The sequence below is a fragment of the Microtus ochrogaster genome, chromosome 6 (genome assembly GCF_000317375.1).
Source record: "Microtus ochrogaster isolate Prairie Vole_2 chromosome 6, MicOch1.0, whole genome shotgun sequence".
Taxonomy (NCBI): domain Eukaryota; kingdom Metazoa; phylum Chordata; class Mammalia; order Rodentia; family Cricetidae; genus Microtus; species Microtus ochrogaster.
This window is the reverse complement of record NC_022013.1, coordinates 57,563,986-57,580,277: the sequence shown is the minus strand read 5'-3', so window position 1 is coordinate 57,580,277 and position 16,292 is coordinate 57,563,986. Positions and strand designations below refer to the sequence as shown.

Sequence of the window (16,292 nt, the reverse complement as noted above, 5' to 3'; positions counted from 1 at the left end):
CACCTGCCCTGCTATGGTACCACCCAGAACCACCTGCCCTGCTATGGTACCACCCTCTCATTTAAATCATTAATTAAGAAAATGCTCCACAAGTTTGCCTACGAGCCATTCTGATGGAGTCATTTTCTTAGTTGGGGTTCCTTCTCCCTACATGATTTTCTGTCTTGTGTTAGTTAAGTTGATAAAAACTTAGCTAGCACAATTCTTCAATTTCACTTAAAACATAGGTCTTGGGGGTCCCACATGGGATGGTGGAAACCCAGTGACTTCTATGGAAATTCAAGGGGCTTTGATAACTTGAGTCTGTAGGTTGGGGGCTCTGGGTGCCGCGACAGTTACAAAGCACCACGTCGGAGTCCTCGGAGAGCTATCTGCTGGCAGTATTGTCCTCACTCTGGAGCATAATAAAGAGGCCGACCTCATGCCTTTTTGCATGTTTCTCAGGGGCCTAAGCCCTAACTTGTATCATGTCTAGGCTTCAGGGTCAGGCTGCCAAATGGACAGACCAAAGTCCTGGCTAGACTAGAACACAGGCGACTGCAGGCATACCTGTTGGTCTGCTTTGCCTATCTCTGAAATGGCCTGTAGGATCCTCCTCTGGGCACCACAGTGTTCTTCTTTGCATCATTATGAACCTGGCTCTCTGGACTACCATGTGCCAGCTTCTTGGACTCAAGAAGGCCATTGCATAGGAATCGTGTCTTTCAGGGTCTCGTTTTATTGATGAGCAAGGTGAAGAGTGGAAAGGAGAAACGCTTTGCCTGGGAGTTTAAGGATCTCTTAGAATCTCCAGTAGGGCCTACTCTCGGGCATTCCCCTGTGGTAGTCCTGGGACTACTCCTGCCACAGTGAAGCTGAGACTAGACTTACTGGTAAGTCTGTTTTCCCATCAGGATAGAAAGCTGAGGGCCTCTATACCAGCACCCTTGACACTTGCTCATGTACAACTGTTTGTGTGACAGCCAGGAGGAGGCATTTCCAGAGAAGCACCAGGAAATAAAATCTTTTTGGTTAGCACTACACAGTGACTGGAGTCTTAGTGACTCCGGGGCATGGGGACAGTGGCCTTGTGGGACTACATGAGGTACTCTGCTTCCTCTGGAGAATCTGCCCCTGGGATCAGGAATGCAAGGATAAAGCATCCTAGGGTTTCTCTTGCTGTGATGAAACATCATGACCAGAAAGCAAGTTAGGGAGGAAAGGGTTTATTGGACTTATACTTCATCATTGCTATTCATCTTCAAAGGGAAACAAGATAGGAACTCATACAGGGCAGAATCCTGGAGGCAAGAGTTGATGCAAAGGCCTTGGAGGGGAGCTACTTATTGGTTTGCTTTCCTTGGCTTGCTCAACCTGCTTTCTTACAGAACCCAGGATCACCAGCCCAGGGATGCCACCACCCACCATGGGCTGGGCCTTCCCACATTGATCACTAATTGAGAAAATACCTTACAACTGGATCTCTTGGAGGCATTCCTCAACTGGGGCTCCCTCCTCTGGTGACTGTAGCTTGTTGTAGTGATATTTCATTTGTATTTTAATAAATAGAGTTTGCCTGAAGGTCATAGAGTAAAACAGTCACACTGATCAGCCTTACAGACCAGGCAGTGGTGACACACACCTTTAATCCCAGTAGCCACATTAGTTTGCCATAGAAAGCTGGCAGTAGTGATGCATGCCTTTAATCCTAGCCCAGAGAGAGGAATATAAGACAGAAGGAGACAGCTTTCAGAGAGTCTCATTCTGAGATTCCTGGAGGCAGGATTGCCATTTCAGCCTGAGGTAGAGGTAAGAGTCAGTGGCTGGCTGTGTGTTTTGATTTTCTGACCTTAAGGCTGAACTTCAATATCTCTTTTTGGGTTTTTATTAATTGTGCTACAGCTTTTATGAAGTTGACACCCAAAATCAACCAGCACAAGGAGGTAACGGAAGCATTCTAGGGTAGCAAAATGACTTTCCTATGTGTTGACAATTTAGGTTACAAGTGACAGAAATGAAACATGAAGTGGCTTAGGAAGCAAAGTGAACTCTTGGGAAGTCCAGGAGACAGTGTCAGACACAGATGGACCTCAAGGCTTGAAGAGTGTCAACATAGCTGTGTCCCCGGCTTATACCTGCTTGCTTCTGTATTGGTTCCATTCTTGGGCAATGTCCCTTGAGGAAGTTGGATGGCTTGTGCAGAGCTGTTGCTTCATGTTTATTAGAGTCGTACTTAACAACAACAACGACAACAACAAAAACAAAGAAACAGCTCCTGGCCCCTCACAGTGGTAGGTCAGTGAGAGTGTGTCTTATTTCTGGGCTCCAGGATCCACTCTGGACTCCTACCCTCAGGTAGTTGATTCAATTGACTTACCTTGTAGATAGATGTTCCTTCCTAATGCTGGGGAAAGTCTCAGTGAAGGATCTTGGTCATCTATTCATCTCTGAGTCAGTTGGAACATGAGCTTCTGATTGGATTTGGGAGAGTTACCTCTTGGTACAAAACAAGAGGAAGGGAGTTCTAGGAAGAAAATCAGATCCTGAAGCAAGACAAGGCCTGTGGTATTGGCTAGGGGTCATCACATGAGATGTTGACATTCAGAGGATTAGAGTGTGCGACCCAGAGTTAGAATGGCCCATCCCAAGGCTGGGTCAGGTCTCTTCAGGGTAGTCAGTAGTCTTATCTGTCTCTAGAGGGTCAAGAAACCTCTGATGTGAGGTACAGAGGGAGATGGGGAAACCCGAGGCAGGGCACCAGCCCATGTAGCCTGGAGGACAGAACAGCCAGAATTGAGACTATACGTGAGAAAAAAAAAAAAAAGGATTACCAAGGGTGATTTTTGTCATAGTACCTTTCAGATGGCAGAAAGGATTCCCAATGCTAGACGGTAACCACTCTACACCCTAGGGCTAGATGCTGATGAGGATGTTGGGTCTAAGTTGCTGCCTTGCAGCCTGCTCTGAATGAATGAAGTAGACAGGAACCCCGTTTCTGCTGGTGGCTGCCTGGGTTAGGAGCGTTGGGGTTAGTTGCCCTCCCGGCTAGATCCCTTCCCATTTAAAGATGGTTCTTCCTTCCTCTTCTCCCATGCTCAGATATCCGTGGGCTCCAAAGCTTTCTGGACCAGGCCTCACGGCTGGGCCTCGACGTCTCTTTACAAAAGGTGGACAAGAATATCAGTCACGTGTTCACCAGTCTCTTCACCACCATGAAGACAGAGGAGCTGAACCGCTACCGGGACACGCTGCGCCGTGCCATCTTACTGCTTAGCCCACAAGGGGCCCACTCCTTCATCAATGAGGTAGGTCACGGGAGCTGAGGCCGCTCATGCCTGGTGCCCAGGGCCGCTGAATGGGTCAGGTGTATAAGAGAAACAAACAGGGAACACATGAGCGCTCAGTCCCCAGTACCTGACTATACAGAGAGAAGCCTCAACACGATATGGCTACTAATGGGTCCCTAATAGGTGACCCATGTTCTTCTCTGACTCAGAAGAGGCTATGGGACAGGTGGGAAGCCTGCTTGTAAGTTACTGCCCCGATTTTCCAAGTTGAAACCCAGATGTTTTTCCTAGTAGTTTTCTTTTCTTGGTTGCATCCACCTGTAGGGATAAATTGATTTTCCAGCTCTCTGGAGAAGTGGGCAGGTTTGCCACGGGATTTGTTTACATTCGGTGGAGGTGTCTGTGGCGTACCAAGTGATGCCTGGTGTGAGCGAGCGTCTTCTTTGGCGCTTGTGCTGATTGGTGTGTGTTCCTTTTAAAAACACCTCTATTAGGGATCCGGACTTCCACAGGAAGGCTAGGGAGGGCCTCCAATTTCGCAAAGAATGCATTAATTTGAGATCAGACTAGAAAACTGAGCTAGAAGTGCTGGCTGGGACTGTTTCCAGGGGTCTCATGGCACAGAGGTGGTAAACAGAGAGTGGCTGTCACTCCCTGGGCCTGAGTTGGTTTGAGGGAAGAATTGGCTACCGGTGTGGTGCATCTGGGAACAAGTGAGGGCCCAATGGATCATAGGAGTATAGAACAGTGGATGCTCCCTGGGGTTTCCCTCCTGACCCAAGCCTCCTTGCCAGCATACTCTGATTGCAGGTAAAATGAAAGAGAAAGGCTGAATTATACTAATTTCATCTGATGTACTATGCTTCCTTATTCTGCTTCTCCCCTCTAATTAATTATCATTCAGAATGCTACCTCATGCACCAGGAACCAGCACGAAGCCCACTGCTGGAGAGCCTAACACTGGGAACGCTTAATTTGGTGTAAGTTGGCCAGCAGCCCCGACGCTCTCAGCCAATCAGGCCTGGATCATGCTGGTGGTCAGCCAGGCTGTGCTGTCCTGTGGGTTCTCAGCGTCCTCAGCAGAGCTCTCTTCCCTGTATGCGGTGATTCGGCCTCAGATTAGCAGTCCTGACATGACCGGCCTTTCTCAGAATGCTCTCAGTGGTGTGTTTGCAGAAGGTGGCTCACAGGGTGACTTTTCTCTCTGTTTACTGCCAGACTTGGATCCGTCTGCCCTGGGGAGAGTCTCCACGGTTTTTGTCACCAGCTTCCCAGCTTCTCACTTTGTTCTAATTCCTTGGCCTTTCTGCTCATCTCCTTCCCTCTCTGCCATTGATCTCTGGGACGCTTGGGAGAGGAAAGAAAATGGGTCTTGCAGTTCCACAGATTCTGGTCCAGTCTCTGCTCCACTTCCTGTCTGTGTGATGTTGATCAATTTGTTTGATCTTTATAGACTCAGTTGCTGCAACTGCTAAGATCACAGTGTTGAGAAACATTTGGCTGTGCATACACATGTATATTTTCCATCCACATGAATCTAGGCCTTTCTTGTTTCTCAGTCCCCGAAGGATTTACACACGACCACAACTGGCCTAAATGTGTTATTTCCAAGTGAGTAATTATCCAGACTCCTGGGGTGCGGTGTGCACTGTGCTTGGCTTTAGCCGGCTGCCTTTTCTAATTCTGCAGACTGTGTTCACACTCTGGGTGTTTGGGGGCGTGGATACAATGGAGTGGCTCCTTCCCTTGTCAGGCAGCTCTGACTGGAGTGGTGACAGGAGACTGAGTATGAAGACAGTCTCTGAATTTGGATTAGAGGACATACCACTTCTGCCTTTCTTTAAGTGCCTATAAAGTCCTAGTCTCTGGTTCCTGGCCATGCCACCGGAAATAGAGGAAGCCATCCTTTCCTGGTGCCCACATGGGTCTGGCCCTTGGTGCTCATTTCCCCCTCAGCACCTGTTTCAGTTGTGATTTTAACAGTTGTTAAGTGATTTGTATCAAGTCATTGTTACTAAGAGGCAGAATGGAATTCTAGTCTGGGCTTGGCCTGTTCCAGAGTCTTCTCTCCTCCACTGCTGGTGATTTCAGAGGACACAGTGTGTTACCCTTTCTGTCAAAGATGCATGCGGTTGTTGCCAGCATCGGGGAGGAAGATATGCTTCGGGGTTGTTCCAGGCCTCATTCTAAGAGTCTTAGTGTGTCTATCAGGCTAGATGGGAAAAGGATCTAGAGTCTGGAGAACACTTCTGTCCAGCTGTCTAGTACTGCAGGTCTCCTAAAAGCCGGGGAGCTCCATCTTTGTCATTGCCTGGGGACATTGCTTGAGCTCCTCAGGCAGACTGACCCACTTTCCTCTTTGTTGGGACGAGACAGATGATTCTCACGAGGGTGACCCCCTTTCTGAATCTTATGACATTCAGAGCACTGTCTAGAGGAGTGAGAGGCCACTGCCGTGTGGATTGGAAGGCACAGAGGAGCTGTGGGGCCTTGTAGGTTGTGCGGCCTTCCCAGCTGCCATGTCTTATTTCTCCCTTTTAGAAAGCATGGCTGAATGGGAGTGGGTGAAGAAAGTCAGCTCTGCTGGAGACTTGCCTTCCCCTAAGTGTAAGTCTGCTGATGCGCTTGACGCTTTCATTGTTGTTAGTACCGAGCCTTGCACACACACCATGACCTGCTAGGCTGCCAGTGAACCGTGTTAGAAACTGTCTCTCTGAGTAGTAACCCTGCTGAAGCAGTTCACTGCCCTCAGCCCTTGGCCTGCGGGTTATAGGGCACCACTGGACTGTCTGTGATTTAACATCATGAGGCACAGTGTTGCCCGGGGCTAGCAGATTTCCAAACTCTGGTCTTGGTGATGTGTGGGAAGGTGGGTTGTAGGAAACCACCATCTTGGTGCTTGCCTGGGTCCCTGTGGGCTCATGGACCCACTGCTGTCCATGACTCAGCCTTTTTTATTTTATTTCAATTCTTTCTATTTAAATAACATTTTTTTCCTTTGCTTTACATGCCAATCAGTCTCCCCTCCCTCCTCACCTCCTGTCCCCTCCACTTTCCCATCTTACCCCCTCCCCATCTGCTCCTCTTCCATCTCCATTCAGAATGGACAGACATCCCATGGGCTTGCACAAAGCAGGGCACATCAAGTTGAGGCAGGACCAAGCTCCTCCCCTTACATCGAGGCTGGGCCAGGAAAACGGGAAAAGAGGTTACCCACACCCAGCTAAGCGCCAGGGAGAGGTCCTGCTCTCACTTAACAGTGAGAAGCCTTACTAAGAGACCAAGCTACACAACTGCATGACTCATTCTGAATTCCACATTTTTCTTCACGATGTTGACACAGTGTCTTTAAAAGGTAGCGAGAGGGCTGGGTTTATGGCTCCGTGTAGGACAGTTGGCTAGCATGTACAAAGATTTGGGTTCCACCTGACATCATAATAAAACAGAAACAGCAGCAAAGTAGGGTGGCCAGAAGCACCCCTGGAGTATCTGAGCTTGGAGCAGAATCCCCCACCCCCATGCTGCCTGGAACAGCTGAGCTTGGAGGGATTACATTCCTGGTATTCTGGTCCCAGGTCTGTGATGGCCACACAGATGTCCTTGTGGCTTGCTGAACAATTTCTGCCTCCAGCAGGACGTGCTCTGTTCTGTTCTTGGCCTTGGAGGGAGGGAAGGAAGAGGGAGGCAGGGAGACTCCTTGCAGTCACCTTACCTGGAAGTGGGCTGGGCTCACTGTCTCTCCATTTCGGTTTTGGCACTGGCTGGCGGATGACTTTAGCGGGCTGTGAGTTTGTCTGTGATGTCATCATCACTCAAGCCTGTCAGCTGGTTCACCAGATGGGGAGGTGGGCATGGGTCTTTCGACTTCACTCCAGAGCCTTGGGAGCTCAAGCAATGAAGTCTGAAGCTGCTGAGGAGGGCTAAGATCAGGGCCTTGCTCTGGAGAGCCTGCTCAGCGGCAGCTTCTCGAGCTGTCTTCTCACACATTCCATCTGGCACGTTTGCAGGTTTAATGAGCCCCAGCACTGTGGCTGGCTTCCTGCTTCCATGGGGCTTCCCGCTTGGTCAGCGAAGATGGAGATATGAAAAAGTCCTGTTATCCATAGTGGCAGAAGGGATGGACCAGTACCTTGTGGCCAGTGAGACAGATAATGGCAGTGTCTGGGAGGCTTCCTGAACGCAGTAATAACAAGGCCAGGCCTAGAAGAATGAGCTGGCACCAACTGAATGGATACAGAGAGGCAGGCATACCAGAAATGGCTGACACTGAGGCTAAGCTGACGGTAGGAAAGACTCCTGAGTCAGATCAGGGAGTCAGCTTTAGGCACGATCAATTGGTGCAGGTGGGGGCGCAGTTACAGGTCTTAGAGGCTAATGGTCCACAGTCTTCCTGTCTTCATCCCTCTCCAGGTCGTGTTTGATGGGGGAGACCAGCTGTCCACTGACAGTTGGCTCTTCACTGGATGTATGTGTCCCATTTGTCACTGTCTGTCTGTCATCTAATCCCTCCATCTAGCCAATCACCTGTGGACCCAACCAGTACTGTCTGGTGGCTCCTGTGGATCAAGGACCATATTAAATTCCAGGATATAGGAACTAGCCTTCTCTCTGAGGCCAACTGGACCACGTACTACAGAGCATCCTCAGGAGCTAGTGGAGAGGGGGTGACCCAGGGCTCCCTCCCACTGAGGCTCCTGCTGGCTGTGTGTGAGCTCTCAGGTTTACCCTTTCACCTTGTCATTGTTGGGAGCCTGCTTCTAGCTTTCCAGAGTCCCCTCTCTCCTTTGCTTCTTCTGTATTTTCTTCTCTTTTCTTTCCATCTGCGATGGCTAGTTAGAAATGAGAGCCTAGCCAAACGCTCTGTAAAAGACAGCTGATTGCTCCTCGTTCACAGTGACAGGTGCCGCGTTCCCTCCCCCACTGTCCCATGAAAATCGGGCTTTCTTTCCATTCTACTGGGATGGAAAACCATGGGTTGGGGCTATGTAACATTCCCTCTTTCCTCATTTGAGAGCCCCCAAACCTGGCCATCTTTCGGGGGAATAAGTGGGTGTTTCTTATAGTTCTTGTTTCCTGTAGAAAGGCTTATAGCTGAGGTTATCTCGTTTGTGTTTTGGCTGCATCTTTGGCTGCTCAGCAAGTCCTAGGTGGGTTATTAATACAGGACTTTGGTCTTAAACCTTCTGCTGTTGGGAAGATTTATAGTTAATTGCCTTAGAATCCTATTCTAGGTCAGCAGAGGTCAGCAAATAGCCTGGACTTCTCCTATAGGTGGAGTGGTCCTCACCCAGATGTGCCATGTGGGGGAGCCAGCACAAGGCACAGAGATGAATATATGGGGCTGGAGTGGAAGTAAACATTGATGTAAGCAGGTTTGGGAGACTAGTTCACAATATGTATGTATGTATGTATGTATGTATGTATGTATACACAGAGACAGGCAGACAGACAGACAGACAGACACACACACTACTGTCTTCACTTTTCCACTCCCCAACATATCAAAGATATAACCTGTAACACCAGCCCCTCAAACTGGCACAGTCTGTCAGGCACCAGAACACACACAGACAGATACCCCTAGAGAAAACCCATGTTGCAGTGTGCCGTGCCCCTATATCAACCAGAGTGGTGACCTTCTGACGGCAGAGTGGTCCAAGGTGATCTTTGCAATGTTGAGAAAGGAAAGGCCCTGACGAAGTGACAGTGGCAACAGGTGACATTTACCTTTGTGGTTAGGCACTGACAGACTCTTCTGGAGTGGAAGGATAGGAGAAAGACTGGGGGAAACGGCTGTAGGGACAGCTTCTCATTGCTCCTATTGGTCCTTTTGCACAGGCTGGGTGGAATATGGGGGGTGACAAAGGTGGAAAGGGTCCCCCTCATCAACATCCTTTCCCAGCTTGGCCTCCCAGGATGACAGCATGGCCAGAGGCCAATTTAATCCTTAATGGGAGTGGGTTGACTCCAAGCAATTTCCTTTCTGGTTCTGCTGCAGTGATGAGGCCCCCACAATCTGAATATAAAGAATCTGCTCTTTATCCTGGTTGTCGCAAAGGTAAATTAAGGAGGCACAGTGTTCTGTTGTCCCACGTGGTATGTGCAAATATCTCTCGCTCCAAAACGGCAAATCTCTAGCAGACGACTTTATCACTCAGAGCTAGCATAATTCCATGCCATTTAAGTATCATTTACCAAGATATTTTAAATTACTAATTAATTATAAAAGATTAATTTTGAAACAAGGCCCCACATTTGCATTTAATTATATCTCACTGTTTATGGATTTCAAAGCCCTGGCACTTTTTAACGAAAGTGCTGTGAATTGGAGTTTTGTTGCTTTCCCTCAGACCTTCTTACCAGCAATAGCTTGAGGAAGGGCATTTCCTACAGTTTTTCCTGGCAGCTTTAGAACTCAGTGCTTATGGGAGGAAGGTTGACCTCGGGGCCTGCTGTCTCCAAGATTCTCCTCCCTTGATACAGAGCTGGCCCTTCGGCTTCCCATCTACTCCTCAACTATTTTGCTGTGTTTCCCATCTGGTGACCCGGAATGTTTTTGCAGGCTCCGAGGCTGCTCATCTCTGCTAATCCCTGTTTTCAGAGCCTAGGAAATGGATGATGGTAGGATCCCAGGAACATTGACTTCTGTTCCCAGGCAAACACTGTTTGTAGCCTCAGCTGAACATACTAAACGTGTTCATAGTGTTCTCGCCAAGCAGAATGACCCAAGTAAAACACTGCTTTGAAAGAACTTAATCTTTGGTTTCTGTTATTTCAAAGGAGAGTCTAAGCAATCAATGGGAGATAGTGTATGAAAGCCCATGCTGTTTCCAGTCTGAGTTACCCCTGTTCTCCATGCTCAGGAATGCTTGAGGAAGCTAGCTGCTTCTTTGTGGAGTCAGAGGGAGAGGGAGAAGGGAGGAGGAGGCAGGGGAACCTGAAGCATGGGCCTGAAGGGACCTTGGGTTCTTTCTTTGTCCGGCTATTAAATATCTGAACAGAATGTTAGTCTTTTCTTGTGTCTTACTAGCAGCCCGCCCCTTCATCCAGGAGGCATGGGGCTCAAAGGGTATACGCAAGCGCAGGCAGCTGAGATGACTCAGTTACCTTCTTTATGCACCGAGGCACTGAGAGTTTTCAGATTGGAAGGCCTCCTCTGAGGTGGCATGGACGAAGGGCTACATCGGAAGCCTGGTGGGGACTCTAGGAGAGCGTTACACAGGCGGAGGGGAGGCGAAGCTGGGTGAGTTGGCGTGGACTCATCCAACAGGCAGAGCTGTTGGGGCTGTACATATCTCTACAGCAGCATCAGAGTTCCGGAACAGCCGATGGCAATGCTCAGGGCTGCTGGAAGTCTAGCTTCAGACTTCGCTCTGTTGCTCCATTCTCTCAGCCAAAGTGAGCAGCCGGGGCAGCTGAGTGGGAAGGCGTAAGAGTCTCTACCTCTTGAGTTTTATGTCTGAAGTTACATGGCAAAGGAAAGAAAGTACAGGGTAGAGAATTGGGGGCAGTCCATCATCACCCCAGTGTGTGGATGGAAGAAAACCTTCCCACCTGCCAGAGGAAAGAGGTTGGGGGAGAGCTGGGGCCATTACCCTGTTTTCTTGCTTTGTTTCTACATTGTCCAGCTTTGGAGGAGGGTGGTGACAATGGGGTCTAGGATAAAGAGGGAGGGCTCCGGTGTTTCAGGATCAAGTTGAATTTTTGTGGACCCATCAGCTGACCGTGTTGGTTGGACAATGCTAGGAGAGCAAGACTTTGGCAGAGCAAGGAGTGTGATGGAGTTGGCCAATAGTCCAGAGTATCTCATCTCCAAAGCCAGTCTCTTCACACTGTGTGTTTGTGGGAGGAGGCTTGTTACCCATGGCAGAGGTAGGGGAAGCCGTCTTTCTCCCAAATCTTCACAGAGAGTCCTTGAATACACTATGCAGGAGAAAGTGATACAGGAAAGTACTCTGGAAACTTTGGGGGAGCCCAGAAGTGTCATTCATGAGTGGTCAATAGAGTTGGGTCAGATCAACTGACCTAAGAGAGCTTCATCTGAGGATGAGGGACTCCTTCCACTTGCTCCCCATTTGATTGCTATTTTCTTGGAAGATCCCGGGCTCCCTGAGAGCATTTACATCTTCCTTCTGTTTATGATGGGGGAGGAGACATGGTTCTAGGCAGACCTGCCCTATGCCTGTCCCACTGTCTAACTCTGTGACTCCCCATAGCCTTGGCTTTCTATTTGCGCAGTGAAATTACTACCTTTGACTCATTAGTTTATTCTAAGAATCAGCAGTTTTTCAAGAAGTGCAGGTCTGCCCCCTTCCTTCTCCTCAGAGTCTGACATGGTTCTAGGCATCGAGGAGGTACCAGGCACTATTGTATGAATGGAGAGAGAGAGTCTCAGAACATGCAAAGTGATGACGCACCAGGGACATGGGGAAACATACTGGCATCACTGAGCAAAGGCAGCTCTACAGATCTGTGTGTGCTAGTGCTTGTCATCAAGGCTGTGATTGTGACCTACCACTGAGATGGTGGACCTGGAGAGAGGTGAGGTATTTTTGGGGGGCTATCATAACAGGTATATCTACTATGTATTCTCCACCTATGGCTGGGGTAGCTCAGCATCTCTCTGTCCCCAGTTCATTATACTCCACATCTTCAGCATTGTTCCCATGTGCCATGATGTTAGGGCAGGGTGCCGGCAAACAGAAGGCATTATGGTCCATGGCTGGAGTCATGGATCTTGGGACAAAGGAGTTGCTGGTTATACAAGACAAGTACAACTATGAGAGAAACAAAACATGACAGCGGAACATGGAAGTGTTTGCCAGGAGAAACACATACATGTCCCCATCTAAAAAGCTCTGGAACACTGGGGGCATGTAGGCAGGGAGTGGTTTCCAACCACATGGGCAGTGCAGGAAGGGTTAATATAGGTTAAACAATGACACAGGGCAGAAGACTAAAAAACATCCCTCTCCCTTCCTTCTTCTCATCCACACGACCTATTCTCGTCTTCACCAAAGCAATCTGGAGGTTTCTGGATGCTCAGATCGCCATGTGATGCCTCTTTAGGTGCTCAGGCTGAAACTCACAGTGGTACAGTCCTGGTTATTGTGTCCTGGGATGGCTATTAGTTACAATGGTGGAATGAATCAGCATGGGGTTGCTGGGGTCAAGGTGAATGTGTCAGTGGCTCAGAGGAGAACCTGGACGTATTCTGCCTCTTCATTCACTCTCTGTCAAGAAGCATGACTTCTGGAACCAAATAAGGAAGACCAGATGTGCTTGCGACTCTTGGTATTGAGTAAAGGGGCCAGCAAAAAGAGACAGATCATTTCTGGTTTTTGGCCACTCTAGTTGCGATTGAAGACTAAACTATCAGAAAACCCTTCAGAGTGTTTTCAGAGGAGAGCACAGGAGTCCTGGGGAACTTAAAGGGAGGGGGATCTCAGTGACCCTCAGGCTCCAGATGTTGCCTGGTCATTGTAGATTATGTCCTGAAACAGGGCAGGACATCTCAGGCCATTTCCCATCTGAGCTATCACTGGCCCATGCCACTAGTGATAGCGGTTTGGTGGCATCTCAGGATTTCTGGTTAATAGGCACATGGAAGGGAGATGGCCACAGGTGCTTTCTACCTCTAGAGTGACTTTTCAGCTGTGAAGGAATCCCACAGCAGCCTGTCAGTGATTGGGCTACTACTAAGACACAGTAGGCTTCATGTCTGGATCCTTTAGGGGACAGGCATGGTCTATGGTCCTAAAGAGCTGTCACGCTGAACCAGAGAGAAGAAACCCATACTTAAAAAGACCAGTGAGCCTGGAAATTGGCACCCAGCTGTGAGCACCCGGTTGTCAGTGACCTTCCACCTATCACCGTATTGGGAAGACTGTGCGTCACTGCCCTTCTCTGTACCATTGTGGACAAGGGCTCCAGTGCAGGCACCCATGTGAACTTTCCTTGGGTAGTGCTCCAGATGGGAGACTTTGAAGCAAGCTAAAGAATTTTGAGAATGAGTAAAATCACCTTTTGTAATGACACTGGGCGCAATAGCACCCGTAGATCTGCTGTGCAGGGCCCCTAGACAGGAATACCAAGTCATGGAGGGAGCAAGTGGGGGTAAGTTTACTGTATTAATGGAGTGGGGATCAGGCAGTAAACAGCAGTAACTGAGGCAATGATGCCTGCCTTGAAGAGATGCCGGGATATCCCAGATCTGTGCTTGTGGGGTTTGTATGAAAATTGCCTGGAGAAATTGGAATAGGGAACACCAGCATGAGAAGGCAGGGGAAAGCGTCCTGTCTGCCTCATAGTGGAGCACTGTCATGCAGGAAGCGGAGGAAATTGTTCTTGTTGTCTATTGTCATGTGATTAACTATCCTGAAGCTTAGTTAATAAAATAATCATTTTATTAACTTTCATGCTTTACTTGGGTCAAAACTCATTAAGGGATCAGCTGGACAGCTCTGTGCTAGAGACTGTCATGTGGCCACGGTTACATTCTGCAAGAATGAGAAGCTGGAGAAGCCGGCAGCTGGGCAGTCATCTTCACTTGACCCTTATAATATGATGGTTTGGGTGTCCTTAAAGCACTGTGACCTGGGGACAATATATTTTTTTTATCATGTGACTGATCAGAGTTCAAATATAGGTAATCTGTCAAGCTAAAGGGAAGCTCAGGCTTGCCCATCACTGGGTTCTGTAAGGATGAGTGAGAGGATGGGTCAGAGTGGGGGCACTGTGCCATGCGTTTGGGAATCTGTGCTATGAGTGTTCATGGTGTCGTCATTTGAGAGCAACCTGAAAGTCACTGATAGGAAGCAAAGTTTCCTTCCTTCCTTCCTTCCTTCCTTCCTTCCTTCCTTCCTTCCTTCCTTCCTTTCTTTTGTCTTACTATATAGCCATACAGCCAAGGGTAGCTGCACACTCATCATCCTCCCATAGCAACCTCTTGAGCGCTTGACTGCAGATGTGCACAATACCTCACATGGAATGACAATCTTTGGAACAATGCCCAAAGAAAGAGTTGTGAGAAAGTTGGAGAAGATGTGGTAGAGAGGTGGAGACTCAGGGTGAGGTAGAGTTCCTCATCCTTTCTCTGACTTGACTATACTGTCTTCCCTTTTTCAAAGCTGATGAGGGTCCCTTGTTTCTCATGGTTTGCCTTTACTTGATGTAATGGAAGAAAATTGAAGTCAAGAAAGGGTATTGTTCAGCTGTCTCCCAGGAGACTTGGGAATATGCCTTGGGAAACCCAGAGAGCAAGGTATGGGATTTGCACTGTGGTTCTAGAATGATATAGCTATGGTAGGCTCAGCCTGAAGGACAGTAGTAGGCTACAGACCAAATGTTCTGCTTGGCATCACGTACTCCATAACAAAGGCACTTGTTATCAAAAACAATATTTCTTAGTTGGGTAATCATGAAGTTAGAGAGAGTAGTTACACTGAAGGGAATATATAAGTTTTATGTCTAAACTACTAATACCCAGACATTAATTATCCTGTTATAATTAAATCTAGTAATCCATTACATTGCCATATAATGGGATGTAGTTATATAGGACTCCAGTGAGGTTAATGAAGTCCTGAAGAATAGGATTCAAAATCTAAAGCCCAGAACAAAGACCTTTCATTTCAGGCAATGGTTTTTCCATCTCCCTTTTCTTCGAAGTCATTTATTCATTGCCGAGTCAACACTTGTTGAAGTGTGGTGCTTGAGAGCTCCTCTCAGAGACCAAGCAAGTAGAAACAGCATAGGACAGGCCCAAGTGTTGGGCGATGAGGGTTTTCTCCATGGTTCGCCTACCTGACAGGGAGCTCTCTATAAAAACCAGTGTCTGCACTGAGTGTTAAAGGGCAGGGAGGGGCCCACAACGAAGATCAACAACAAGAAGAAACTCACCAGGGATGTAGCAGGGTTCTGTAGAAGGTGAGAGCATGAGCAATAGATTTTTTTAATACGGCAACATCAAGAGACATGTGGAGAAGGAGGAGGAACCTGGAAAAGACCTTGCCTTGTGAAAGCCTGGAATTAACCCTTTAGGGGATGGGAGCCATCACAGCATGGGTGGGGATCTTCCCAGTGCTTCTGAAAGCTCTGGGTGGCCTTAGGAAGTGGGGTAGGTTGCATGGGGCATCTGGGCAGGGATTAAAGGTGGTATCGATATGTTGATGAGCACTGACATAGCACTGATGAGCACTGACTTAGCACTGAGCTAAGGCGAGGTAACCAGGATGTAACTACTTCAGGTAACTATTCAGAAGTGCATTTTGTAGAACTTAAGGTGAGACTCCATTTCATTTTTGAACAAAATTCCAATTTCAGAAATATTTTAGTTTTAACAGGAAAATGAGCTAAGAAGTTCTACTCCACACCCAGCTTTCCTCATTGTTAGTATTTTGTATTAGAATAGTTGTCATAACGAAGACATTTATACATCATTAACTAACCTTCATAGTTCATTGACATTGCCTTAGTTTTTAACCTAAAGTTTTTTAAAATTTTTGGATGCTTTTATTTCTAGTGTATAATTTTCCTTGTTATAGTTTATGCAATGTTTTTCACATGATTAGATTTGGGGTATGGACTTTGAGAGGAAAGGCCACATGGGTAGACTAGTGCCTTTCTCATTATATCATCTAATAGATCTGTACATATACTGTCAGTGTGGCTTGTCCCTTCCAATGCTGGACCTGATCATCTCTTCAGTATAGTTTAAGGTCCCTGTAGTTTCTTCTTTTCCATACTGTACTCTTTTTTTTTTTAGTGGAATTTTTTTTATTTAAAAATTTCCGCCTCCTCCCTGCCTCCCTTTCTTCCCTCCCCCCTCCCCACATCCCACTCCCCTCCCCCTCCCTCTCCAGTCTGAAGAGCAGTCAGGGTTCCCTGCCCTGTGGGCAGTCCAAGGTCCTCTCCCCCTCCATCCCCTTCATAGTAAGGTGAGCATCCAAACAGGCTAGGCTCCCACAAAGCCAGTACATGCAGTAGGATCAAAACCCAGTGCCATTGTCCTTGACTTCTCAGCAG

General features: G+C 47.9%; 1 protein-coding gene across 2 annotated transcripts in view; it reads left to right on the top strand.

Moving 5' to 3' along the window:
• The window catches only part of Grid1 (glutamate ionotropic receptor delta type subunit 1), a 762,418-nt gene that overhangs the window by 214,793 nt on the left and 531,333 nt on the right, over nucleotides 1-16,292 (top strand). For both annotated transcript variants that reach the window (XM_013346867.2, XM_026779664.1), the window contains exon 4: nucleotides 3,079-3,284. In XM_013346867.2, coding sequence (XP_013202321.2) covers nucleotides 3,079-3,284 — 206 coding nt within the window. The remainder of the gene's footprint in view (nucleotides 1-3,078; nucleotides 3,285-16,292) is intronic.